General features: G+C 43.6%; 1 protein-coding gene across 2 annotated transcripts in view; it reads right to left on the reverse strand.

Annotated features, from left to right (window-relative positions):
• Positions 1–27,599, reverse strand: part of KAZN (kazrin, periplakin interacting protein) — a 586,537-nt gene that overhangs the window by 10,266 nt on the left and 548,672 nt on the right. For both annotated transcript variants that reach the window (XM_020973376.2, XM_020973383.2), the window contains exons 9-13: positions 24,441–24,640; positions 22,455–22,573; positions 12,254–12,485; positions 10,142–10,243; positions 8,488–8,654 (exon numbers count right to left, since the gene is read on the reverse strand). In XM_020973376.2, the coding sequence (XP_020829035.2) occupies positions 8,488–8,654; positions 10,142–10,243; positions 12,254–12,485; positions 22,455–22,573; positions 24,441–24,640 (820 nt within the window). The remainder of the gene's footprint in view (positions 1–8,487; positions 8,655–10,141; positions 10,244–12,253; positions 12,486–22,454; positions 22,574–24,440; positions 24,641–27,599) is intronic.

The raw sequence follows: 27,599 nt of genomic DNA on the forward strand, positions 1-27,599 counted from the left end.
TAATGGAAAATTCTGTTGCTGCAATAATGTTCAAGAAGAAATAATTTGTTTCTAAAAGACATTCATTAATCTTGGTATGGAAGAAGGAAGACACAAAAGCAGAGAGGAGGCTGTGAGGGGGGAGAAGGAAGTTGTGAGAAGAAGGAAGAGGCTATGAAGGGGAAATAGAGGCTGTGAGGGAGAAAAGGATAACCATATTCTACTGGTCACACATCTGATAAACCATTTCCTACCCTACTGCAGAGCAACAAAGAAAATACATAGGCTGTTACGAAAGAGAAATTAGACTTTGCTGGATAAGCAATGAATATGGAGAAAACAAGATACTTGGGCAATGGAAGAGGCCAGTTGGGGTTTCTGAGACTATCATATCCTGGGAGCAGGTTTGAATCTCCCAGAAGACATGCAGGCTTCAGATGTGACTCCTTCTTCTATAAGACCAGGCCTTTTCCTAGGATGCTTTGAGGGCAGAAAGGCAAAGATGTTTCTATCAATGACTTTGATAAATGACATGTTTAGCAGATTTGCAGATGACTCAAAGCTGGAAGCAATAGCTAAGAGATTGGCAAAGTAGGGATCCAAAAAGGCCTTGACAGGTTGGAGAACTGAGTTGAATAATTCAGTAGGGATAAATGTAAAGTTTTACATTTGGGTTCAAAAAATCAGCCTCCACAGTTATACAGCAATTTGTCTGAAAAAGATGTGGGGTTCTTAGTGGACCAAAAATTCAACATGAGTCAGTAGTGTGATGGTAGGAGCTCTCCTTGGGCCACATTAAGAGAGGCAGAGTTTTGAGGTTTAGAAAGTGACATTTCCTCAGCATGCTGCCCTGGTCAGGCCACAACCTAAAGTATGGTGTTGAGTGGAGCAATAGTCTAAAAGGGACATTGATTAAACTGGACAGTAGCATCCAGAGGAGGCAAACAGGACGGGGAAGAGGCCATTGACTATGGGAGTCAGTCAGTGAAACTGGAGATGTGTAGGAAGAATCAAGAATGTGGTGGCTGTACTTGAAAGAGCTGAATGATTCGCATATGCAAAAGGGATTAGACTTGTGCTCTTGGGAATGATCTCTTCCAGCTCTGATCTGAGTCCAAAGGTCTCTCTCAGTCCTCACCTTCTGTGTTCTAAGATCCCTCTCAGTTCTGACATTGCATGTTCAAAAATCACTCCCAGATCTGATGTTCTCCGTCCAAAGTTCCAAATCCAACATTCTACAACATCTGAGGAGTCAGACCCAGAAGGCCTAGCCCACAAGCTGCTTAATGAGAATTCCATTCAGGAGTGTATTACCTCAGAAAATATAATCTGGATGTTTGACATGGAGGACTGCCTCCTGAGAATGGGAGTTGGGAAGGTGGGTATTGGGTAGATCTTGAGAGGGGAGAGGAGTATCGAGTGGAGGGGACCCATTAAAAGCAGCTGAATGAGTTTAATGAGGCTTTTCTGAATTAATACCAGCTGGTCAGCACTTGCCTACAGGCTGAGAAAGAGCCAGGAGTTGAGAGCTCTAATAGAGCCCCATCTCAACCAAACCAAACCAAACCAGACAAAACAAAAACCTATATTCAGACACGGGCTTGAGATCCAAAGGACCAGATCTGACTCAGTTATGACATTGGTTTTCCCAGAAAGCATTTCTTCTTAAGAACACAGGAAACTTTCACACTTCTCCTGAGAGTTCCCTGAACCAATGGGTCTATCTTAGCTCAATTCTACCGTGCCCACTGAAGGCCATGATGGGCAGGGAAGGGGGGGATGGGCAATAATGACCAACATTCATGTTTTGCTTTTGAATTAGTAAAGTACTTCGCATGCATCATAATATGATATCAAATAATTGTATTTATTATTTAATCATAATTTAATTAATTTCATGTAAATATCTCGTTTGATCCTCACAACAACTCTGTGAGGTCGATGTTGTTATAATCTCCATCGTATAGAGGAGGAAATTGAGACTGACGGAGGTTGTCAGCTGGTCATACGGCTATTGTTAGAGGTGAGATTCCTCAGCTCTAAGGCAAGAACTCTGTTTATTATACCACATTGCTTCTCATGGATTGATGGGCAACCTATTTAGGAAATATGTCCTTTACCATTGCCCATTGATCTCAGGCTACATCCTCACTTGTGGACCATTCCTATCAGGAGTCAATATGCTCTCAAGGCTTCTAGCTCCTGGGGATGGAGAATGGGTTATTATTTCCTCTCAGACCCTTTATTTCAGAAATAGTCTGGCAGAATTGGATGGGGGCAGGATCGGGGTGGAGCAGAACAAAAGAGGGAAGGTAAAGGAATCTTCATCCACAGCCTACTGGGACAATTTTCATGTAGTTCAGAGCAATTCTGATACTTATAGGAAGCTAGAGAGGAGGGGCTGCAACACCTCACCACCACCACCATCACCACACACACACACACACACACACACACACACACCAGGCTCAGAGAGTCCCTCAAATTTTCAACAGGGTAGAGTTGGACTGGTTTACAAAGGGCCAAGATGGGTAAGGCAGAACTCAGTGAGGAAAGACAGAGATTTTTCTGGAGTTTGGTAGACAACAGCTACTAGGATTTTGATTGGATGGCAGATATGGATTGGATGAACTTCAAAGGAGAAGTTATAGAGTGGTGGAGGTAGAGGGAAAACTTGGAAGTGAGGATGAGGAGCAAGGAAGATTCCAACCCTTTCCCTTCAACCAGTGAGTCAGAGGGGATGAGTGAAGATGCAGCCAGTCCTGGAAATGGTGGCCAGGGAGGCTATGTCATCAGGAGGGAGCCAGTTCTCAGTGAGACCCAAAATGTGGAAAGAACAGGAAAGGAAAAGATTTAAGAGGAAGCACATTTGTTTCCCATGGAGCAGGCAGGGAGAGGTGGTTAGCTAGTATGTGACATGGAAGGAGGGGGTGGGTGGGTAGAGGCTGATAGGAATAAGTGGGAACAGTAGGTGATGAAGAACAGGACTGCATGATGACAGCAAATGGTTCCGGATCACTGCAATGGGCAGGTGGGAGTTTGCTAATCATTACCCAGTGAGCTCACCGGAGTTACTGGTGTTACTAAATGTTCAGCTTCAGGTGATGTCCTCTAAGGGTGTTAGGCAGCTGAGTCGACTGTACCAGTAGGGACAGACGGGAGGGACATTGGTACAAAACCAGAGCTTGCAGGGGCCTTAGAATACAGAAAGTCAAAGCCAGAAGGGACTTTAAGGGATAGGATGTTAGCATGGCAGTTCTCTTCTCTCTGGAAACCTAAGGCTTATGTCCTTAGACAAACACTGAAAGAAAAGGGTTGGTTTAAGGATTTGACAGAGCCAATACAGCCTCGAGTGCAGAAATAGAAGGGATTAATTGCTTTGACCCAAAGACAGGCAGGGTAGAGTCCAAAGATCTGGGTTAATATAAACTCCTAAGACTTTACCGGTGCTCTCACCACACATGCCTGAGACTCACAGTTTCTCCAGGCATTTTATTCAGCTGCAGGGTATGTTACCTGAAGAGTTTATGTTTGTAATTCATTAGTGACACATAAGGGTCTGTTTCCCTGACACTCAGCTGATGTTTTTCTCCTGGTCCTTGGCAAAGTGATGCCTGGTGGGTTGCTATGAATAGTGCCCACCAAATGGGATATACCCTGGAGGGTCAGAGGAGAAAGGGAATGTCCTACTTTTCCAAAGAAAGGCAGTGTTGTAGAAAGAACACTGGGCTGAGAGTAAGGAGATCTAGCCTCATCTCTGCTAAGAAATTATATGACCCTGGGCAAGTAATTTTATTTCTCTGAGCTTCAGTTTCCCAACCAGCGAAATGAGGGAGTTAAGCCATATATTATTTAAGGGCCCTCTCAGCTCTGATATTCTTTCTGTGTGGCCCTGGGCTGTGTGACACTTCACCCTGTTTGCCATCCCAGCTCTGACATTCTGTGACCTAAGGCCCCTCCTAGCTCTGACAGGCTGTGTTCTAAGGGCCCTCCCAGCTCTGACATTCCCTGTTCCAAGGCCCCTCTCAGATTTGATGTTTTGAGTCCATGATTATACATAAGTACGGCTTGAGGTAGCTGGGATACCCCAGTGGGGAGTCTAGGGCAACCTAAGTACCTTAGAAATGTAGTTCAGAGAGATAGGGAGGCTTCAGTGGGCGGAGAATGTCTCAGGCCCATAACAGAACAGGCCTTGAGGAGGGCTAAAGATAAAATTGGACCACTTGCCAAATGTGCCAGTGACCAATGATTGAGAATGAAAATGTCTGTCCTAGTCGATTAAGCCCCTAGAGGTGTTTTGTGGGAATTAGTATGTGTGTGTGGCGGCTGGGGGAGGGGTGGAATTTGGGAGACATAAAAACAAAAGATTTAAGTAAAGATCTATTTTCAAAACTTTCAGTTGATCCAGGGGCTTTTTGCACATTGACGTCAGTCTCTAGAGACAACTCTTCTTTTTCTTCTTCCTTAGAATCGTGTCTTTTTGTCTTAGGAATTTCCTTCTTTCAAGCTTCCCTTCCCTTCTGGATTAACATCCCCAAAAGAATTTTAGTTCATTCAATTCTGCCTGTCCTTAATTTCAACCCTTTGAAGCCAGCTCGCCTCAGAGCTAGGGTGCATGCTAGGAGAGGCCCATCTTTCCTTTCCTTCTCTACCACAAACTCTGGGTTAGGAAGAATTAAAAACAAAAACAAAAACAAACCCTTCTTTTTGGTGATTCCTCCACTTTTTGAAGAATGCAATTATCCTTAGGAAAAGTCAAGAAGTTATTAGCGGACCTGAGTTCCAAAACTGTAAATAGAGATTTTTATGTTTGGGTCATGCAGAAAAATGAACCTGAGGCAAGGAGAAGGAAATATGTTCTGAAGTGCAGGTTGGTGGGGTTAGGAGGTGGTGCCCTGGGCAAGAGCTCACTTGAGGTGCAATCTCCTTTTGCCATCAGATAAAATTTTATTTTCTTGTTATTGTTCAGTCATGTCTGGCTCTTTGTGACCCCATGTGAGATTTTCTTCGCAGAGATGTTGAAGTGGTTTGCCATTTCCTTCTCCAGTTCATTTTACAGATGAGGAAACTGAGGCAAACAGGGTGAAGTGTCACACAGCCCAGGGCCACATAGCTAGTAAGTTTCCGAGGCCAGATTTGAACTTACAAAGATGAGTCTTCCTGACTCCAGGCCTGGCACTCTGTGTATTCTACCACCCATTATTTTAGCTAATTCTTTTTTTTTTTTTTTGCTAACCAAGTCATAGGTTAGTTGTTTCTTTGCTACTGAAGGGTACATACAATCAGTACCCTGTAAATTTTAGTGTCCTTGGACAAGTCCCATTTGCCTTACCCTAGTTAAAGTTCTGCTGATTTTGACTCCTGGTTATGTTACTTCCTCTGTGTGTGACCTTGGCCAAATCATTTCCCTTCTCTGGGCCTCAGTTTCAGGACCTTTAAAATGAGGGGATTGGACTAGATCAAGGGTTCCTGACTTTTTCTGTGTCAAAGCCCCTTTTGGCAGTCTGGAGAAGCCTGTGTACCCATTCTCAAAATAGCATTTTTAAATGCATAAATTAGAATGCATGGGATTACAGAAGAAAATATAGTGAAAAGATATTATTAATATGTATTTTTTTTTAAAAAAAATCCCAGGGGCAGCGAGGTGGCATAGCGGATGGAGAACCGGTCAAGAGGACCTGAGTTCAAATCTGACCTCAGATACTTACTATGTGATCCTGGGCAAGTCACTTAACCCTAATTGCCTAAAAAATATCCAAATTCCCAGACCCCAGCTTGAGAACCCCTGGAGGAGATGATTTCTAAGATGCATTCTGGCTCTCCTGTCCCTTAATTCTTCCCAGTTTTGATGTCCATCCCTGAGACCCAGGGACATCTCATCAAAGTCTCAGCCTCAAACATGATCTTTGCCTTTTTACTTGTGGAGACTTTTGCCACCACCTGATGTCAGGCACGTCCTTCTAAAGTAGGTTGGAACAGAGAAGTAACTCTTCTCCTAGGAATTGAGAGCAGGGACTTCTTAGAAGAGGCACAGAAGGGTGTCCTTCAGAGGTGGCCTGCCTCTGCCTGTTGGCAGCCCTGAGCAGTGGTTAATCCTCCATCTGTGGAGGAAAAAGCTAGACTGACCCCAAGGGCCCAAAAGAATTCTGTGGCTGAGCTCCCTGATCACAAAAGCACATGGACACTAAATCTTGTAGTAAACTGCAACATGACTGGAAAAATCCCCACTTACCTATGCTGCTCTCTGAGGAGAAATACTGAGTTTAAACATTAAGAGCCTTCCTGCAGAATGGAGTGAAGGGAGTGGGGGGGGGGGAACTGGCCACTCCCTGGCCTGATCCAGGGAGCCAGCGTCCAAGCTGCTCCTCTGATTCCTGGCACCGTTTAGCTAAAAAAAAAAAGGAAGGGCTAGTAATGGCTATTTTTGTAAACAGGTCTAAAGCTCACCCTATGTTCAACCTAACCAGATCCATTTTCCACTATAGTGGAAAGGATAGCAGATTTGGACTCTGAGAACTTGGGTTCAAATTCTGCTTCTGATAAAGGTAGTTAAGTGGTTCGGTATACAGAACATTGGCTCTGGGGCTCAAATTCAGCCTCAGACATGAACTAGCTGCGTGGCTCTGGGAAAGTCACTTAACCACTGTCTGCCTCAGTTCTCTTATCTTCATCTGTTAAATGGGAATAATAATAGCACCTACCTCCCAGGGTTGCAGCAATGATAAAATGAGATAAATTTACATAGTCCTTTGCAAACCTTAAACTCCACTTAAATCCTTATTATTGTTGTTGTTGATACTGTTTACCTTGGACAAGTCACTTACCTCTCTGGATCTCCATGTTCTCCTTTGTAAAACAAGGGGATTGGACTAGGTAGACTTTAAAATCCCCTCAAGGCATAAATCGAAGAATCCATGTTCATTTGAATAATTTCCTCCTTATGTTAGCATATATTTTCTTGAGTGAACAGTTAGTCAACTGGCTTTTATTAAGCACCTACTATGTACTAGGCATTATGCTAATCGCTGGGATTCAAAGAAGGGCAAAAAGTAGTTCTTGATTGAAAGGAGTGCACAGTGTAATTGCAGAGACAACACACACACACACACACACACACACACACACACAAAGCTTTGTACAAACAAGATACAGGATGAGTCAGGGGTAGTCTTCAGGGGACTGGGTGGCACAGTGGATAGAGCGCTGGGCTCGGAGTCAGGAAGACCTGAGTTCAAATCCAGTCTCAGACATGTGACACTTACTAGCTGTGTGACCCTGGGCAAGTCACTTCATCCTGTTTGCCTCAGTTTCCCTTGTGTGGCTCTGTCTACTCACAGGTTAGAGACCAGTCCTATCCAGACTACATTTAAAAGTCTGTTAACAATAAGAAGGCAGATTTGGGATCGATTCAAGGAAAAACTTAGTGATCGTCAGAGCTATCCAACAGTAGAATTGACTGTTGTGGGAGATGATGAGTTCCTCATCACAAAAGGTCTTCAAGTGGACGCGAGATGAATGTTTATTGATGGCATTTGGAGAAGATTCCCTGATCGTGTAGAAGTCAGACTGGAATGATAGACTCTCAGCAGCTCTGCCTCTTACTACCTGTGTGACCTTGGATAAGTCACTTCCCTTCAGTAGAAGACCTCAGCTTCTCATCTCGTGGGGGTGGATGACATGGGCTCTGAAGTTTTTTCTGGCTCTGAATCTATGATTCTATGATCTAGTTCAATCTCCCATCCAGGGCAAGGATCCCTCTAGAGCAAGCAGCTCTGTCAGATGATTATTCAGCCTCTGCTTGAACACTTACAGTGATGGAGAACCCATTCTAAGAAAAGAAGCCACATCTAAGGGGAGATAGTTCTGATTGTTAAGAAGTTCTTATAAGGAGACAAAAATACGTCTTTAATTTTTCCACATCTCTCCTGCTTTTGTCTTCTTAATGATCTCTGCAGTCTCTTCCAAATCTAACATTCTTTCCTTCCTTCCTTCTTTTTCTCTCTTTCTCTTTCATTCTTTCCTTCCTTCCTCTTTCCTCCCTCCCTTTTTTCATTTCTCCCTTCATTCCTCCCTCTCTTTCTTCTTTCTTTTTCTTTCTTTCTTTCTTTCTTTCTTTCTTTCTTTCTTTCTTTCTTTCTTCTTTCTTTCTTTCTTTCTTTCTTTCTTTCTTCCTTCCTTCCTTCCTCCCTTCCTTTCTTCCTCCTCCTCCCTCCTCCCTCCCTCCTCTCCTTCCTTCCTTCCTTCCTTCCTCTCTCTCTCTCTCTCTCTCTCTCTCTCTCTCTCTCTCTCTCTCTCTCTCTCTCTCTCTCTCTCTCTCTCTCTCTCTCTCTCTCTCTCTCTCTCTCTCTCCCCCCTCTCTCTCTCTTTACAAATACAGGAAAGGAAGGCTCCATAATACCAACATCAGCATGCCAGGTGTTCTTCCTTAGCTCCTAAATTGGAGTATCTTGTCTTGCCCCCTTCTCCCTATCCCCAAGGCCCAGAAAGAGGCAGAGGTGCCACACTCACCTGGCGGGGCTGATGATGGTGCTCATCTCTTCAGCCAGGTGCCTCCGAAGGATGTGCCTTCCGCTGGGGATGCCCAGGGCTGTTGCCATGGCTTCTGCCGTGAATGTGGGCTCTAAGACCAGCACTGCTCCATGGACGCCACTGTTGGTCAGGTTGTCCGCATATTCCTAGGGGAGTCACATAGTCAGGCATGGGGAGTTAGTCTGGGGGCTGCTTGGTACAGTGAGTTAACACAGAGTGTTAGTGCAGGTCAAAGGCTCCATTTCCTTTGGGGATTAGTTGCCTTCATACAGAGGAAGAGCTCTGTATTTCAGGAGTCATGTCACCTCTAACACCAGATAGCTCTAGGATTACTGAGGTGGAGGTCATCTAGTTCAACCCCCTCATTTTGCAACTGAGGAAACTGAGGTCTAGAGAATTTCAGTGATTCACTCGAGATCACATGAGTAGTTAGAATCAGAGGTAGATTTGAACCCAGCTCTTTCTACTGTGTATCATTTTGTGAGCCATTAGCATGCCTTGGGCAGAGATCCATTGAGCGTGTCTATAAGGAGAGTCTATTTCTAATCCTTGCCAGTCATTGGCAAATGTGCTCCTTTAGCCACAATTGGCCCAGACAAGAGAGTGTGAATGTTTCAATCCCATCTATCCGTATTACTTCAAATAATGACATAACATTTCATCTTTCTATAGCACTTTCTTAATAATAACCCTGCAAGGTAAGGAGTACCAGATTTTTACACTGAAGTCTACATAATATATTGATCCCCAAGGGCAGCTCTGCCATGCTGACCCTCTTCTGAAACAGGAGAGAAGAGTAGCCTGCACCTCAGGATGTCATGGCTGTCGGTGACACCTGGGGACAGCCCTGGTGCATGTGGTTGAAGGGGCCCTACCCTATTCCCTTAAATTGGAGAAAGATCCGTAGTTTCTCTATATAAAGTGAAGTCTTCATTTTATAGATGAAGTTGAGAAATTAAAGACTCATCCACAATCACACTAGCCAAGACTTGAACTCAGGTCTCCTAACACCAAGTTCACTATATCATAATGACCCCTAGAAAAATTAGACCAAGAGCCCCAGGTGTGGCTCTGTCTTGGAGGACAGGATATTTTTTCTTCTTACCATTGTAGTACCCTTTCCACCATGCACTTTCTGGTCTAGTCATCTTTTCCTACTTGGTGCTTCTTACACAGACACTCCATGCCCCACCTCCATGCTTTTCCATTGCCTGTTCCTCATGTCTGGAAGAATTTTCATCCTCATTTCCATCTCCTAGAATCTCTGGCTTCCTTCCTTCAAGACTCAGCAAAGTGCTAATCTTCTGCAGTGTTGATGCTAGTACCTTCCCCTCTAAGGCTACCTTCTGTCTACTCTGTCTGTACTGCACAGGTACTGATGTGTACATTTGGTCTCCTCCATTAGAGTAGAAGTTCCTTGACGGCAGGCACTGTTGTTTTTTTCTTTGTATCCCCATCAATTGTCAGAGTGCTAGGTGTACAGTAAGTGCTCAATAAATGCTTATTGCTCAATGGATCCTATCAAAGAATACTAGTTAATGGCTCAAACCTAGGAAAATATTGATGTGTACCAACATTTGCATGTCCATTAACCTAGACTTCCATTTTAATCAGTTCCCCAGAGGCTCCATACCTTCAGGTCAATGTCCCGTACCCATTTGAGCACCCGCTGGTTTGTCCAGACCACTGGGTCAATGTTCTGTGTCTCACAACGAGCCCGTCGCTCCTGGAGAACCTTTAAGAATAGAAACCTAATGAGCTGAGAACAACACAATACAAGGACTCTTAGAATTTAAGAGATGAATGAAGTCTTAGTGAGAGGAGCAACAGGCATATTCTGGTTTTGCCATTACATTCATTGTCCTTCCAGTTCCCTTCAATTCCTCAGTTTTTCTCTCTGAGAAATGGGAAGAATACTTCATAATGCCATAGGCTTTACAGTTGTAAGGGGCCTGGGAGATCATTTACTTCAGCCACTCTATTTTATAGATGAGGAGCTAAGTGATCACATGCTAGACCAATCAACAGCACAGTGCATGGTTAGAACCCAAAGCCTCAGGCCTTTGATTCCAAATCCATTTATCTTTCCACTAAACACTGGTTGTTCTAACCCAGATGGCAAAGGTCCCCAGGGGCAGCCCTGCCATGTTGACCTTTTTCTGGAGGAGAAAGGCATGGTAGCCTGAACTCCTGGATGTCATGGCTGGTGGTCAGACCTGGGGACAGCTTGGGCCCACTTGGCAAAAGGTGTCCTAGCCTATTCCCTTAGATTGAGAAAAGCTCCATTACTAGAATTACTTGGGCAGATTCTCTTACAAAATACATATGCACAGTTGACTCCCAAAGGACCAATGCTATTTTGCACAACATTTGCATGAGGTTAAACAAACTTCAAACTACACAGAAACTCTTCTCATTCTTTTTTCATCCCACTCTATATATTGCGAAAGCCCCTAGCCCTGATATGTTGGGCTGACTCAACCTGGGATCACTAGCTTTTATCATCATCATCATCATCATCACCATCATGATCATGATCATCATTATCATCACCATCATCATCATCACCATTATCATCATCATTATTATCACCATCACCATCATCATCATCATCACCATCATCATCATGATCATCATCATAATCATTAACATCATCATCATCACCATCACTACCATCATCACCACCATCATTATCATCATTATCATCATCATGATCATCATTAACATCATCACCATCACCATCATCATCATCACCATCATTATAATCATCATCATCATCACCATCATCATCATCACCACCATCATCACCATCATCACATCATCATCATGATCATCATCATTATCATCATCATCACCATCATGATCATGATCATGATCATCATGATCATGATCATCATTATCATCACCATCATCATCATCATCATGATCACCATCATCATCATCACCATCATCATCACCATCACCATTGTCATCATTATCATCATCATGATCATCATTAACATCATCATCATCACCATCATCACCATCATCACCATCATCATCACCATCATCATCATCCCCATCCCCATCCCCATCATCATGATCATTACCACCATCATCACCATCATCATCATCATCACCACCATCATCATCACCATCATCACCATCATCATCACCATCATCATCATCACCATCATCACCGTCATCACCATCATCATCATCATCAATCATCATCATCATCATCATCCCCATCCCCATCATCATCATCATCACCACCATCATCACCATCATCATCATCATCACCACTATCATCACCATCATCATCATCATCATCATCATCATCATCATCATCATCATCACTGTCATCATTGTCATCATCATCTACCACTGGTTGGGCCCTGCCTCCATGAACCCAGAGATCCCTGGATCTTAGTTCTAGAGTTTCAAGGGCCCTTAGAAACCATGTGGTCCAACCCCCTCATTTTACAGATGAAGAAACAGGCTTTAGAGAGAACTGGTCTGTTCATGGTCACACAGGTAGTTCGTGGCAGAGTCAAGATTCAACCTTGGGGTCTATAAATCCAGACCCAGCTTTCTCTCTACTGGTCCAACTTTGCTGAGGCTGGCTTCCTTCCATGGAAAGCCTCAGGGGGATGGAGAAGTTGGCTAGGCCCTTGAAGAGGCAGCACAGACTCAGAACCAGCACTTTCTTGGCCCAGGCCAGAGTCCAGGTTGGAAGGCATCTCACCCATCCCCTTGCCCTCACCTCTTTGCTGAAGTTCACTTGGTAGAGGAGCTGGATGCCGAGTAGGATGCTGACCTGGTGGAATTTTTTGGACACATTCAGGTGTTTCTCCAGGTCTCTCTTCATCAGAGAGTTGAGCATCCTCCCATCGATGAGGTGGTTGTGGAAGGCCTGGGAGTACTGGGGCAGGCCAATGTCATTGAGCCATGCCTTAGCCACCCAGTGGTGGTCCAGGTCTGAGGCCTTTGACAAGCTGATCAAGGAAAGACCAAGAGGTAGGGTCAGAGAAAAGCACCCAAAGAGAGGGATGAGGCAGAACAGAGAGGCATCAATAGACAGAGACAGAGGCAGAAGAAACAAGGTGAGGGACAAAGACAGGATTAAGAACAAGAAGGTAGAACAAAGAGAGACCAGGAGACATAGAACGGAAAGCTGAAGGCATATTCTGCCTGTCACTACTATCATTGTCTGATGAGAGAGAGGAGACAGGAGAGAAAGACAGTAAGATCATGGGGGACAGGGAGATATGGCTGGGAATGAAAATCGACAATATCAAATAGACAATGAGAGGGAGATGGAGACAGACGGGGAAAAAGAACAAAGTAAACAGAGAATGACAGAGAGAGAGGAGAACAGAGAAGGTGACTTGGGCAGAGAATTAGAGACAGAAACAAAAAAAAGAGGGAGATACAGAGGGAGACAGATATAAATAGAGAATGAAGCATCACAGAGAAGCAGAGATAGGGAGAGGGAGGAAAAAAAGACATACATCTCCAGTTTCTCCAGAGGGCATCCCTGGTACAGCCAGATACAGCTACCCAGCATTCTTGACATGTTCTAGGGCATGGATGTACATGCCCATATATTTTCATGCCCCCTTACCTTTATGCCCCCTAAGCATCCATGTCTATGAATTTCTCGCCAAATATACCATATGCATTCACAGGAACATAGATTAAGAGTTATAAGGGACCTTGGGTGTTGTCTGGATCTACCCCTCATTTTACAGATGAGGAAACTGAGGCCCAGAGCAATTGAAAGGCTTATCCAAAGTCACACAATCAGGAAGACAAAGAACCAGGATTCAGATCCAAGTCTCCTGACTCCAGATACGATGCTCTTCCCACCACATTGTGCTATTTCTCAAATCTTAAGCAGATGGCTGAGTGTGCAGAGCTCTCCTCCTGACTCTCCTACGACCCTTTCTCAGTTTCCTTTGCTGCATCATCACTGACCATGGATATCCTCCTGGAGGGCCCTGCCTATTTTCTGTTCAGACCTTCTCTCTTGGTGATTTCCTCAGCCTCCATGGATTCAATGATCTCTATGGAGCCCCAGTCTCTTTCCTGAGCCCCACATCTGGATCAACAACTGCCTAGTGGGCATTTCAAACCCGATGACCAATGGGCACCTCAAAGCCCCCACATGTCCAAAGCAAATCTTCTTCATTATCGCCTCTGACTCTTAGAATCTTTTGTTGTTCAGTTGTTTTTCAGTCATGTCTGACCCTTAGTGACCCTATTTGGGGTTTTCTTGTCAGAGTTACTGGAATGGTTTGCCATTCCTTCTCCAGCTCATTTTACAGATGAGGAAACTGAGGCAAACAGGGTTAAGTGACCTACCCAGGGTCACACAGCTAGTAAGTGTGGATTTGAATCCAGGGTGATGAGTCTTCCTAACTCCAGGCCAGAAGCTCTATGCACTGTGGCATGCAGAACCAGGAAACTGGAACTTTAAAATGTTCCACCACAATAATAGGATTTGAACTTGAACAAAACAATAATGGTCATGTATTTGCTGGCTGTTCCCTTCTGGTTCTCTTCTATTTCCTTCTTTATAAAGTCTTCTTGCTGCAGTTAATCCTAATCATATTGTCAAGACTTGCTCCTGGGAGCAGCTAGGTGGCGCAGTGGATAGAGCACTGGCCCTGGAGTCAGGAGGACCTGAGTTCAAATCCAGCCTCAGACACATAACGCTTAGTAGCTGTGTGACCCTGGGCAAGTCACTTAACCCCATTGCCTTAAAGCAAACAAACAACAACAAAAAGATTTGCTCCTGCTAGGATTCCAGTGACCTCATGATTTTTTGGAACACCTAGGACACTTCTACTCATCTGGGCTTTGGCCACCAATACCTTGTATTGTAATTTATCACTCCCTCTCTCCCTTCCCTCCTTCCCTCCTTCCTTCTTTCCTTCCTCCCTCCCTTCCTTCCTTCCCTTCTTCTTTCCCTCTCTTCCTTCTTCCCCTCTTTCCTTCCTTTTTTCCTTCTTCCCTTCCTCCCTCCCTCCCTTTTTGCCTGCCTTCCTTCCTTCCTTCCTTCCTTCAATAAATGCTCAGTAACTGCCTATGATATACAAAGCAGTTTGCTAGATCTATGTAGACACAGTGTGTTGCCATAGAAAGAGAGCTATGATGAGAGTCAGGAGACCTGGCTTCAGATCCTGACTCTGTTACTTGTTATTTGGGTGACACTAGGCAAATCACACCACCTCTCTCACTCTCAGTTTTCCTCATCTGGAAAATGGGATAATGGTTCTTGTACCAGCTATCACGCAGATTTGCTGTGAGCAGGGTGTTTTGTAAATCCTTTAGCCCTATATAAATGGGAGATACTGTTAGGAATGAATGGGAAAAAAATGAGTAATAGCTAGCATTTATAAAGTGTTTACAAAGCACTTTATAAATACGATCTCATTTGATTTTCACAGCAACCCTGGGAGGTGGGTGCTATTATTATCCCCATTTTACAGATGAGGAAACTGAGGCAGATGGCGGTATAAGTGACTTGTCCAGGGTCACATAGATAGTAAGTGTTTGAGGCAGCATTTTAATTCGTCTTCCTGACTCCAGGCCCAGCACTGTATCCACCAAGCTGAGTGTTAAGTGCTGACTTTATTCCAAGTACTTTGCTAAGTACCCAGGACACAGACCTGGCCCTCAAGGAACTCCCCTTCTGACAGAGGGAGACAACACACGTGGAATGGCTCAGCTTCAAGGGGGATGAAAAGGATAAATAGTCCCTCAGGTGTAGTGGCAGGGTGGAGGGTAACCCATTTTTGTTAGTCATTTCCATTGATAATGCATCAATGATATAGTTTACTCCCAACTAGACAAGGGGCTCCCAGGAGGCAAAGGCCATGCCTTATTCCCACTGGCATCCTCCACATCCCCTAGCACAATGCTCTACACGATAGGTCCCCAACAAATAGCTGGAGAAAGAACAGACAAGTGGAATGCAATGTGGTCGAATACAAACAATGAAAATACTGACTTTCTCATCGGAAACCCTAGGTTTGGCTTATGTCTCTTCCACTTACTCTGTGTGGCCTTGGGCAAGCAATGTGACCTCTCTGGGCCTCAGTTTCCACCTCTGTAAAATGAAAGGGTTGGACTCAATTGCCCAGAAATTCACCTCCCGTGTCGCCCTCCCTATGGATGCCCTTAGCCTGGATGTGACCCATGGTTGTCATACAGCTCCTGGCCACATGCTGGCAGGATGACAACAGGAATGGCCTTAAACTGGCTTAATAAGAGGTAGCAGATGTCCGGGGTCCATCTGGCTTAAAGGCCATCACAAGGGAGATAGTGCCTAGGTAGAGAGAAGCACGATCTATGGAGGAATATGGTGGGAGCCCCAAAAGGGGAGAATGAAGTAATCAAGATGCTCAGGTCCCCAGAGAGTCCTTCTTTCCTTTCCTATTATGGATGAGCATCCTTAAGTTCCAAGCTTTGTAGCATCCATGGGAGAAGGGACCTTGGAGATGGGTTATTCCTACCCTAGTCACTTTATGGAGGAGGACAGACAGATCACAAATAGAAAGGCTTAGATTTGAATCCGGGTCATTTGGCCCCAAATCTAGTTTTCTTTCCCCTGTACTATACTGCCTCCAACCGCTGGGGAAACTAGACACAATCACATGGAATCTATTTTAACTAGGAAGGGGCCAACTGGGTAGATGCCCCAGGCACAGCTTAGATGGGGGCTGCTGGATTGGACACAGAAGCAACCTCAGCACAGAACAGTGACCCCTTGTTTCTGAGTCTTCACTTGTCCCCAGATCAACGGACCCTGATCAATGGACTTCTATTGGCCCAAGGCCTAGTAATGGGTTATAACTGTCATAATAGTACAGTGGAAAGAGCTCTGTCTCTGGAATCCAAGGTCCTGGGTTTAAATTCCACTTTTGATATGTATGACCTTAGACAAGTCACTTAACTTCCTTGGGCCTCAGTTTTCCTCCCCTCCCTTCCCTTTCCCTTCCTTCCTTTCTTTCTCTCTTTCTTTCTCTCTTGCAAAGACACTCAAGTGGTTTGCCATTTCCTTCTATAGTGGATTAAGGCAAACAGAGGTTAAATGACTTAACCAAATTCATACAGCTAGGAAGTTTCTGAGGCTGAATTTGAATTCAGGTCTGCTTACTCCATGCCTGGCACCTCTATCCACTATGTCATCTAATAGCCTTGGAATCTTAGTTACAATTATTTAAATGGTCATGAAATCTTTTCTATTGATAGCACTGCTAGCCTTTCAGTCATCTGATTTTATATCTCAGTCATCCCCCACCCTTCTCTGTCTCTGTCTCTGTTTCTGTCTGTCCTTTTTTCTGTCTGTCTCTCTGTTTCCCTCCCTCCCCCTCATTCCCTATAGGCAATCAATTTTCCATTCAGTTCCATAGTATCTCTTCCTCTGCTCCCTCTGTCCACTCATAAGACCACCTCCCTGGTCCTAGACATCATCAGTTTTGGCCAGGACTATTACAACAGCTTTCTATCTGATCTCCCTGCTCTGGGCCTCTCTTTACTCCAATTCATCTTCTGTACAGCTGCCAAAGTGATTTTCCTTAAGCACAGGACTCTCCATATCAGTCCTATACTTCATAAACTGCAGTGATCCCTATTACCTCTAGGAAAAAATAAACTCTGCTGACATTTCAAGTCCTTCTTTAGAATCTGGTTCTAACCTACCTTTCCAGGATTATTCTATATTGCTCCCCATTACACAGTCTACGGTCCAGCCAAACCCAAATTCACAAAATGTCTTCAAATATTTGGAAGGCTGTTCTGTGTCAGTCACTCAACCAGCAGCATTTGTTAGGTGCCTACTATGTGCCAGGCATTATGCTAAGTGCTGTATGAATGTATCCTGCTTGGTACCAGAAGACATATCTTTGAGAGCAATAGGGGTATTTAATTTTCCTGTACTTATTCTCTATATTTATTCTGTATTTCCATATATATACACACATACATGTATATGTGTATATGTGTGTGTGTGTGTGTGTATGTGCATACTCATCTTTCATGTTGGAATTTGTAGGCTCCCTATGAGAAGAAATTATTTAATTTATTGGGCCTATATCACCAGTGCTTAGTATAGTGGCTGGTACGTAGTAGACCCTTAATAAATCCTTGTTAATTGATTTATTATAGTGGCAAAGAGACCAGTTTAGGCTTGAAGTTAGGGGGGAAAGCTAATAACTTCCTAACAATTAGAGTTGTCCTAAACTGGAATGGACTTCCTCAGGAGGTAGTGAATTCTCCATCACTGCAGATCCTGGTCAGGGGTATTGCAAAGGGTATACAAATTTTTGTTGTTGTTTGGTAGGTTTTTTTAAGTCATGTCTGACTCTTCATGACCTCATTTGGGGTTTTATTGGCAAAGTTAGTGTAGTGGTTTGTCATTTCTTTCTCCAGCTCATTTTACAGATGAGGAAACTGAGGCAAACAGGGTGAAGTGACTTGCCCAGGGTCACACAACTAGTAAGTGTCTAAGGCCAAATTTGAACTCAGGAAGATGAGTCTTCCTCATTCCAGGTCTGGCACTCTATGCACTATGGCGCCACCTAGCTCCCATGCAAATGTTAGCTGTTAGTATTTGAATCCTCAAATTAGAAAGGAACTCAGAAGTCATCTAATACAAATAGATCAAGAGCCCCCTTTACATTGGGGAAGACTAGGTGATACAGTGAATAGAGTACTAGATGTAGAGTTAGGAAGGCCTGAGTTCAAATTTAGTCTCAGACACCTTCTAGGAGTGGGATATACATACATACTTATACACCTACATGCATGTGTATGTATACAATATACATATGCATGTGTATGTGTGTGTAAAGCATATATGGGTGGGGGGGAGGTGGTGAAAAAAGATGCAGGAGCAGAGGATCTAGGGAACTGGGTCTTATGTGGAGCTGAGGTGAGGCAGTGCCTGACAAACCTAGCGGGAGCAGGTCAGGACCAAGGATAGGGTATCCAGGGTCTTCGGCCACTGCGCTCCTATTCTGTGTGTCCTACTGATCTCTGGCAGAAAGGTAGGTTTCCTAATCACATGCCAAGGTATGTATATAGTGTCTGACTGTTGTCAATGGTGCTAATAGTTCCTGGATAGGTCTAACTAATCCTCCCTCTCTCCCTTCCTCCTCCTCCTCTCTATCTGCCTCTGTCTCTCTCCTCTCTTCCCCCTCCCCTCCCCTCCCCTCTCCTCTCCTTTCCTCTCCTCTTCTCTCCTGTTCTCTCATCCTTACTTTATAGAACTCCTACTCAAGTCTCAGGTCTCATTGGTCTGGCTTTCTGGCTTCAAACCAACCTGTTAAAAAAAAATCTGCAAAGCTGGTTGTGCAAATAATAGCATACACCACCAGATTTGATTAATTAACTGAGCAAAAAATGATGGGGGAACCAGTGAAGGAAATAATTATGCAAAACAAAATGTGTCAAGTTTATAAAGTGCCTTTCTCCTTCCTGCCACCCCAAGGGCTAAGTCTGTGCTCATTCTCCCCTTGATAGGGCTGAAGGGAATATGTAAATACCCCCAAAACTCACCTACCTCCTAGCCCTGGGGAGGATTAAAGTAGTGAGGAGGGAGGGAGAAAGGGAAGGAGGGAGAGAGGCAGAGTTGTGAGGTGTGGGAAGTGGTATAAGAATAATAATAATAACTGACGTATATCAGTATACATACATACTTATACACCTACATGCATGTGTATGTATACAATATACATATGCATGTGTATGTGTGTGCAAAGCATATATATGTACACATACACACATATATATCTATATCTATATATCTTAAAGCATCGTGTATTTATTAGGAAGTGATTGAGGAAGTTCCCTGACCTGTTTGAATGAGGCCTCTACCATGGAGCTGGCCATGAGTGCTCTGACTTTATGGGATCTCCCATCATGCCAAGCTATAAGAAAGGTGCTTTATTCTAGCAGGTCAGGGAGGTTTCCCTGATCTCCTCCTATTGTATATATAATGCTTTATGGTGGACTTTGAGAGGCATTAAGGCATAGTGGTCAGAGTGCTGGGCTTGGAGACCAGAAAACCTGGGTTCAAATTCTGCCATTATGCCTACTAGTTGTATGACATGGATTAAATCATTTCACTTCTATGTGCTCTGGAATTTATCTACTAAGTTGTCAGTGAGTTGTGATTTATGTTGGTAGAGAGAGTTCCACACTGAGAGATCCCCTGCCCTTACTACCAGGTACATTTAAGGTTTGCAAAATGTTTTACAGGCCTTATAAACATTGGAGTTTTGTAATAACCTGGAGAAGTGGAAACAATTAGTATTATATTATCCTTGTGTTCCAGATAGGGAAACTGAGGCTCAGAGAGATAAGTTTCTGGCCCAAGGTCACACAGGCTATATCCTAAGTGGGGTTTGAATCCAGGTCTTCTCCACTGTAGGTCTGGCACTCTATCCACTCTGTCAGGCTTCCTCTTGAAGAAACATAGTGGGATAGCTGTCCAAGGTTCAGGCAACTGAGTTGAATAGGATGGAGAAGCAGGGTATTGAGCGGACAGACAACTGTCCACTTGTGTCAGAATTCTTCTCCTGCCCTCTGCCTGTGCCTTTCCCTCTTCTTTTCACACAGTGATAGGACTTAGGTAGCGTATACGTTCTGTGAGGACTGGAACTGTTTCACTTTTTATCATTTTATTCTCAAGGCTTAGCACAGTGCCTGGCACATAGGGATAGAGACTGAATCTGTGATTTCAGTGATAGCAGGAACTTTCCAGGACTCCTACCACTGCAGGTCAGCCCTGCCATGGGACTGAGAGTCCTGAGAGTCTCCTAGGGCACCGTGAGGTTTAATTGGCTTGCTCAGCTGGGGTCACACAGTCAGTATGTGTGAGAAGCAGTACTTGAACCCTGGTCTTTCCAGCTTAAAGGCCAACTCTCAGTCCATACAGCCACTATATTTGGCACGTAGTAGGTGCCTTAATGAGGACAGCTAGGTGGCACAGTGGGTAGAGAGCCCAACCCATCTTCCTGAGTTCAAATCTGGCCTCAGGCACTGACTAGCTGTGTCACCTTAGGCAAGTCACTTCACCCTGTTTGCCTCAGTTTACTCATCTTTAAAATGAGCTGGAGAAGGAAATGGCAAACCACTGAAATATCTTCACCAAGAAAACCCCAAAGGGGGTCATGAGAAGTTAGATACAATTGAAATGACTGAAAGACAAAAACAACAAAATGTGCCTTAATGAATGCTAGTACATTGACTGATTGATTGGGAACTGGAGGGGACCTTAGGGATTTTGGTGGGACCTTAGGATCAAAGTCCACTGAGTTTAACCTGTACCTGTCCAAGAATCCCTTTTCTAACAAGAGGTCATCTAACTTTGGTTTGAAAACCTTCAGTGAGAGGAAACCTACTAGTTCCTGAAGAATTCCATTTTGCTTTTGGAGAGTTCTTTTTAAAGGGTTTGAATCTCTAACAGATAACGTGTAAGTGCTTAAAGGTAATTTCAAAGAAAAAATTGCAAGCTATTAATAACCATAGGCAAGATTGTAACAATTCACTAACAATAAGAGAGATTCAAATGAAAGCAACTCTAGAGTTTTGCCTCACACCCAACAAATAAGCCAATATAAAAGATAGAAAAGAAGATAGATAAAAGATAAGATAGAAATTATCAATGTTGGAAGTGTTATGGGAAAATGGGCATGTTAATACACTGTTGGTGGAGCTGTGAATTGGGCTAAATATTCTGGAAAACAATTTGAAATTATGAGATAGAAGTCACTGTTCATATCCCAAGAAGGTCAAAAATAGAAAGTAAGGTCCCACATATAACAAAATATTCATGGTAATGAACAAAGAAATTGAAAACAAAATGAGAGCCCATTGATTTGGGGACGATTGAGCAAGTTGTATTACGTGATGATAATAATGGGTTATTATTATGCTGTAGGAAATGAAGAATGTGAGGCAATCAGAGAAACGTGGGGTGACTTGTCTGAACTGGTGCATACTGAAGTAAGTAGAACCAGAAAAACAACATACACAGGGACTAAAAGAACGTAAATGAAGAGAACTTTAAAATGAAACTGAACTCTATGTAGTTGTCATGAACCATCTTGGCCCCATAGAAGAGATGAGGGAATGTACCTCTCTCCTCTTGGAGATGTCGGGGAGTATGGGTGCAGAATGGTGCATACGCTGCCAGATGGAGTCCCAAGTGTTGATGGGTTGTGCTTAGCTGTCTTTACTAGTTAAAAGGTAAAGCTTCAACAAAAGGCGTCAGCAAAAATTTTTAAAGGAAAAAAAAATTAAAAGGACTCTGGAAATCCCAGAAGAAATCAATGAATGAAAAGTTTTTATTAAATGCTTTCTATGTGACAAGCACTAAGCTAAGTAGTGGTAATACAAATACAAAAGCAAGACAGCTCCTGCCCTCATGGAGCTTATATTCTACCAGAGTCCTAACATTGTATAAAAAGAACCCAAGTCCTTCGAATTTAATTCTAGAAATCTTTCCACTCTGTGATGCTGCCTCCCCAAGAGACCACAGTTATTCCTTCCACATCATGAGGGTTGGGGCATGGTGCCTCTCCCCCAGCCCGACCTGGATCTGGAAAATCCATGTAAAATTTTTTGGCCCTCCCTTCATACCAGAGAAGAAGAATTATTGTAGCATTATAAGATAAAATATATTGATGTTATACAATATTATACATATATTTTATACATTTCTGAATTTCTGAACTTTTCTGTGTCATTTGCAGCTTCCACAAAACTCCACCAAAATTCCCATTTAATTTCTTATACTGACCCACAATATATCAGAACCACTATGGGGAAAGTTGCGATGTGGAAGGAATAATTGTACTCTTGACCTTTGAGAGAGACCTCAAGATCAAGAGAGGAGAAGGAGGTAAGAGGGTGGTGAGCCTGCTGGGAGTCAGAGGGTAAAAGAAGCTTACCATTTGCCAGTCTCCGCATCCCTGTAGTCTTCAATTGCCAGACGGAGCTTTCGGCGGTGCAAGGAGCTGCACACGCCAAGGCCGGTCTCCAGGTCTTCATCACTCAGACTCAGCAGCACCTGTGCCCAGGAGACAATGGGAGCTCAGGTCCCAGCAGGACTCTTGGGGATCCTGTGCTGGTCCCCTCCTAGGCTACAGAGAGGCATCAGTCTCAGGGGGCATCAGCAGTATGGCCCCCAGCAACTTGGCCCTCCCAGCTGGCCAACGCTTTTCCACTTTACAAAGTCCAATCACAATTATGATTTAATTATGTTTTTGCCATAACCCTGAGAGTAGCTTATAATCTAGATGTAATACACTAATAATGATATGATATAATATGATACAATACAATATAATGTAATATAATGGAACATAATGGAATGTAATACTACATACATAATATATAATATAAATAATAATATGATGTGATAAATGATAATATAACATAACATAATATAATAGCTTATAATTACTTTCCATAATAATGAGTAGATCTTGAAGGCAGGTAGGTCATGGAGGGACTAGATTTGGAATCAAGGTTAGAATCTTGCCTCAAATGCTTAAGTAGCTATTGGACCCTGGGCAAGTCACTTAACCTCTCTAATGACTCAGTGTCTTTATCTGTAAAATGGGGATAATAACAGTACCTAATCACAGGTTGGTTTTGAGGACTGAATCAGATAATATATGAAAAGTATTCTGCAAAGGTTAAAGCACTTTGTAAATGTTTATTGTTATTGGCAGCTTAGGGTGGCTCAGTGGATAGAGTGCTGGGCCTGGAGTTAGGAAGACCTGAGTTCAAATCTGGCCTCAGATACTTGCTAGCAGGGTGACCCTGGGCAAGTCACTTTACTTCTGCTTGCCTCAGTTTCCTCATCTGTAAAATGAGCTGGAGAAGGAAATGGCAAATCACTCTAGTATCTCTGCCAAGAAAACCCCATATGGAGTCATGAAGAGTTGGACATAACTGAACAACAACATTGATGTTATTATTAACATGAGGATAATAACAGCACCTATTTCATTGGGTTTTTTTGAAGATCAAATAAGATAAAGTACCTTGAAAATCTTACAAGTGCAATTATTATCATTATTGATGATGATAACAATTACAATACTACTACCACTACTACTATGAATCCCTTCTTACCAGTCATCGAGAGACGGCTGCATAGCCCAGTGGATGCTGATCAATAAAAGAGCTGTCATTGGAGCAGGGAAGACCCAGGTTTAAGTCTTGCCTCTGATTCATCCCGGCATCTGTGGTCCCGGGCAACAGGACTAGCCCTGTGTGACTCGGGGCTCTAGGCAACTTCTAAGACTATAAATTACTAAAAAGGGGCCAACCTGCACCGGTGGATGGAGTTTCCTCACCTGAGAATTCCCTATACCAACGATCACAGGATTGGTGCCAAAAAAAAAAAAGGATCTTTGTTTTTATTTTACAGATGAGGCAATCAGGGCCCAGATACATGAAGAGATTTACTCATGGTCACACAGCTGGTAAGTTGTAGGCCAGGCACTGAGAAGCTTCTTAGAGCAGTTCTCTTTCCAATATATTTTGCTACTTCATCCAGGCTGGGTATGGGAGTTGCCATTAGTTTTCATTTTCTAGGTCAGAAAGACAAGGCCTTGTTCCAGGTTACACAGTGAGTTAATGAGAGAACCAGGCCTGAAACCCAGGTCTCCCAATCTTGAATACATTCATATCATGAGGCCATGTAGCCCTTCTAGAGAAAGAGAGCTTCTAAGGGAGCAAAATTGTTCCATGTATAATGTGAGCAGCAGCAGCTCCTATTTAAAAAGTCACCAAGGAGAGCAGGAAAGGCCCTTAGCACAGCCCCTTCATTTTATTTACATATGGAGAAAGTGAGGCCCTGAGAAGGGGGGGGTGAATTCCATGGCTAATAAGTGACTGAGCTGGAGGAATTTTGGTGTTCCTACCTTCCCACTCTTCACATTCTCTGCGCAGGCCTTGACATACATGGGCATTGCCATGACCACCTCCAGCCAGGTCTGGACAGTTCCTGCTTTCCAGTGTGACATGGGGGTGGTTCGAACCAGCTCCACTTGCTGCAGCCGGTCCATCTGCTCCTCTCCTTCTGACAGGCTGAGGCGGGTTGGGCTGGACAGGCTGTCAGAGTCTGAAACACACAACCGTGAGGGAGATGCTCATCTTGGAAGCTGGAAGACTGAGAGCTGGTATCTGCCAAGGAGCTGGGGTAAGAGGGTCTGTGTGTGGAGGGGTTTTGCAATGGACTCCCTCTCTAGAAAATGGCATCTCTGACATCCCCAGTGTTCTCTGAGGCCCCTTCCAGATCTGAGGTTGTTACTCTATAATCAAAGAATGAAGAATGTCAGAGATGAAGGGACCTTAGTACAGAGAATGCCAGATCTGCGAAGGACCTTAAAACATGCAGAGTCAGAGCTTAGAACGTAGGGTATTAGAACATAGAATGTCAGAACTGAGAGGGGTCTTAGAACATAGAATGTAATGAGATCCTTAGAACAGATTATTAGAAACAAGGGATGTTAAAACGTCAGAGCTAAGAGAGAAACCTTAGACCATGGAATGTTAGACCTGGAAAGGATGTTATAACATAGATTGTTAGAGCTGGCAGAGGCTTTAGAACACAGATTGTTAGAACATAGAGTTGGGAGAGACCTTAGAAATCATTCATTTATTCCTTAAATTTACAAATGAGATCCAGAGAATACAACTCGGCTCAGAGGCACATAGAGTGACTAATTGGCAGTGGCTGTACACTTTGACAGACAAAATAAAATTAAAATTGTTTCTGATGATTTTAGCAGAATACACCAAGAAAGAGGGGGCAGTGGGATGAGGGAGAGGAGAAGAGAGGGAGGAGGGAGGGAGAGAGGGGAAAGAGAGGGAGAGAGGAAGAGAAAGTATAAGGGGGAAGAGAGCGAGAAGGAAGAGAAGGATGGGGTAGAGGGTTAGTGTGGAGAGGGAGAAAAGAGAAAGGAAGGGAAAGGGGGGGAGAAAGGAGGGGAGGGAAGAAGAAGAGAGGAGAGGAGACTAGGGAGGGGAAGGGGAGGGAAAGAAAGGAGAGGGGAAGGGAGGAATAGGGAGGGAGAGGCAAGGGGAGAGGGAGAGAGAAGAGAAGAAAGGACAGGACGGAAGGAGAGGGGAGGGAAAAAAAAGAGAAAAATACTTTTTACCAAACTACACAGAAATAGGAAACAGAAAACAGAAATCTGTGGAAAATTATATGTATGTATGTATATATGAAGATGCATATTGGCTTAGGGAGGCCGTAAGCTAAGAGCAGTGAGCAGAACCGATTCCTGGAAGTGGGGAGAGGCAGAGAGGACCCCAGGGGAAGAGAAGGGACATCCAGGACCAGGCCCTGCTGGGCTTCCCTTCCTCTGCACTCTGAAATCCAGTTCTGCATCCTTACTTTGCTTTGCTTTGCACCTACTGCAGAGGAAGAGCTGCAGGCCTGATTTTTCGAGAAGCTCAGGCCAGGTTGCAAGGGCGTTGCCATGACACCCACTCCCTCCTTCCCCCATAGCCAACTGTGCCTCCCTGAGTAGGTGAGGGCCTGATCAAGATCACCTGCTGAGGAGGATAGGTCCTGTACCCTAGGGAGCCTGGAGGGACTTGTCCTAGAAAATCAAACTCATAGCATTTTAGAGCAGCAAAGGGTCTTAAGGACACTTAAGGACACTTAGGAGATAGAGCTGGAAGCGGTCTCCCTCCTAACTCTTACAGATCCAGCCCAGATCAGGGATCTGTCACTAACTCACTGGGGAAGTCAATTGACTTCTCTGTACCCCAATTTCCTTATTCGTAAAATGAGGGGAGGGGGTGGTGGAAAACAATCAGAACAATGCTTCAAAATGATTATAGCCAGACTTGTCCCCCAAGAAGAGCCGTGGGAAGGTTCATCTCCCTCACTTCTTTGCAAAGATGGGGGACTCTGGATAGAGAATACTATATGAAGCATCAGACTAACGTCAGTATGTTAGATCTGCTGAACTCCCTTCCCCTCTCCATTTATGTTTTAAAGGATGGCTCTCTGGGAGGAGGGGAGAGGGTAGGATGGATATAGTGGGAAATACATGAAATGAAAACAAAAGATACCAATACAATTAATTTTTTTAAATGAGGGGATTGGACTAGATCAGGATTTGTTAACATTTTTTTTGAGACATAGATTCCTTTGTCAGTCTGGTGAAGTTGATGGACTCCTCAGAAAGATGTTTTTAAAAGCATAAAATAATATATATATATATATATATATATATATATATATATATAAAATAGAAAGGAAATCAGTTATTTTAAAATTCTTATAAAAATATATTTTTAAAAAAATCATATACTGCCATCCCCACTTCCAGGTGAAGAATTTTTGTGCAATATGATCTCTAAGCTCCCATCCAGGCCTTAAATTCTACTATGGAGTACCTATCCTTTGAGAAAACTAGAAAGAGTTAGCATGAGGCAAACCCCATCTTTCTAAGGGATGTGAATTTTATAGGAATGCATTTGCTATGAAAGCTCCCATGCCTTGCTTAAGAGTAGATCACATTAGACTAACTCATTTCCTCCCTTTGTTTTTGACAGGGGGGTTTACTAAGCTGGGAAGCCAGCAGAATCCTAATGATAGAGGTCACTGCAGATTTTAGCCAAGCATTTCATATAGTTTTTCCACATTATACTGGAAAAAATGGTGAGATGAGGACTGGCAGACAGGACAATGAGAGGGTTTCAGAAATGGTTGAATGTCCAGGCCACAGAATGCTGTCATAGTTCCCCAGGTCAGCTAGGCCTGTCCAATAGCATGTCCTGGGGATCCGTTCTTGGCCTGGTGCAGTTCAACGTTTTTATTGATGACTTGAATAAAAACATAGAAGTCAGGCTCATCAAATGCACCCATGACACAAAACTGGGAGGAAGAGATACTACACTGAAGGTCAAAATTAGAATCCCAAAACATCTTGACAGGTCAACATATTGAGGTGGAGTCAATAAGATGAAATTTAATAGGTGTAAAGTCTTATTCTTGGGTTCAAGAAATTGACTTCATAAATATAATATGGGGGAGGTGTTGTTAGATAGCAATTTGTCTGAAA

The sequence above is a fragment of the Phascolarctos cinereus genome, unplaced genomic scaffold (genome assembly GCF_003287225.1).
Source record: "Phascolarctos cinereus isolate Bilbo 61053 unplaced genomic scaffold, phaCin_HiC Scaffold_726;HRSCAF=1367, whole genome shotgun sequence".
NCBI lineage: Eukaryota > Metazoa > Chordata > Mammalia > Diprotodontia > Phascolarctidae > Phascolarctos > Phascolarctos cinereus.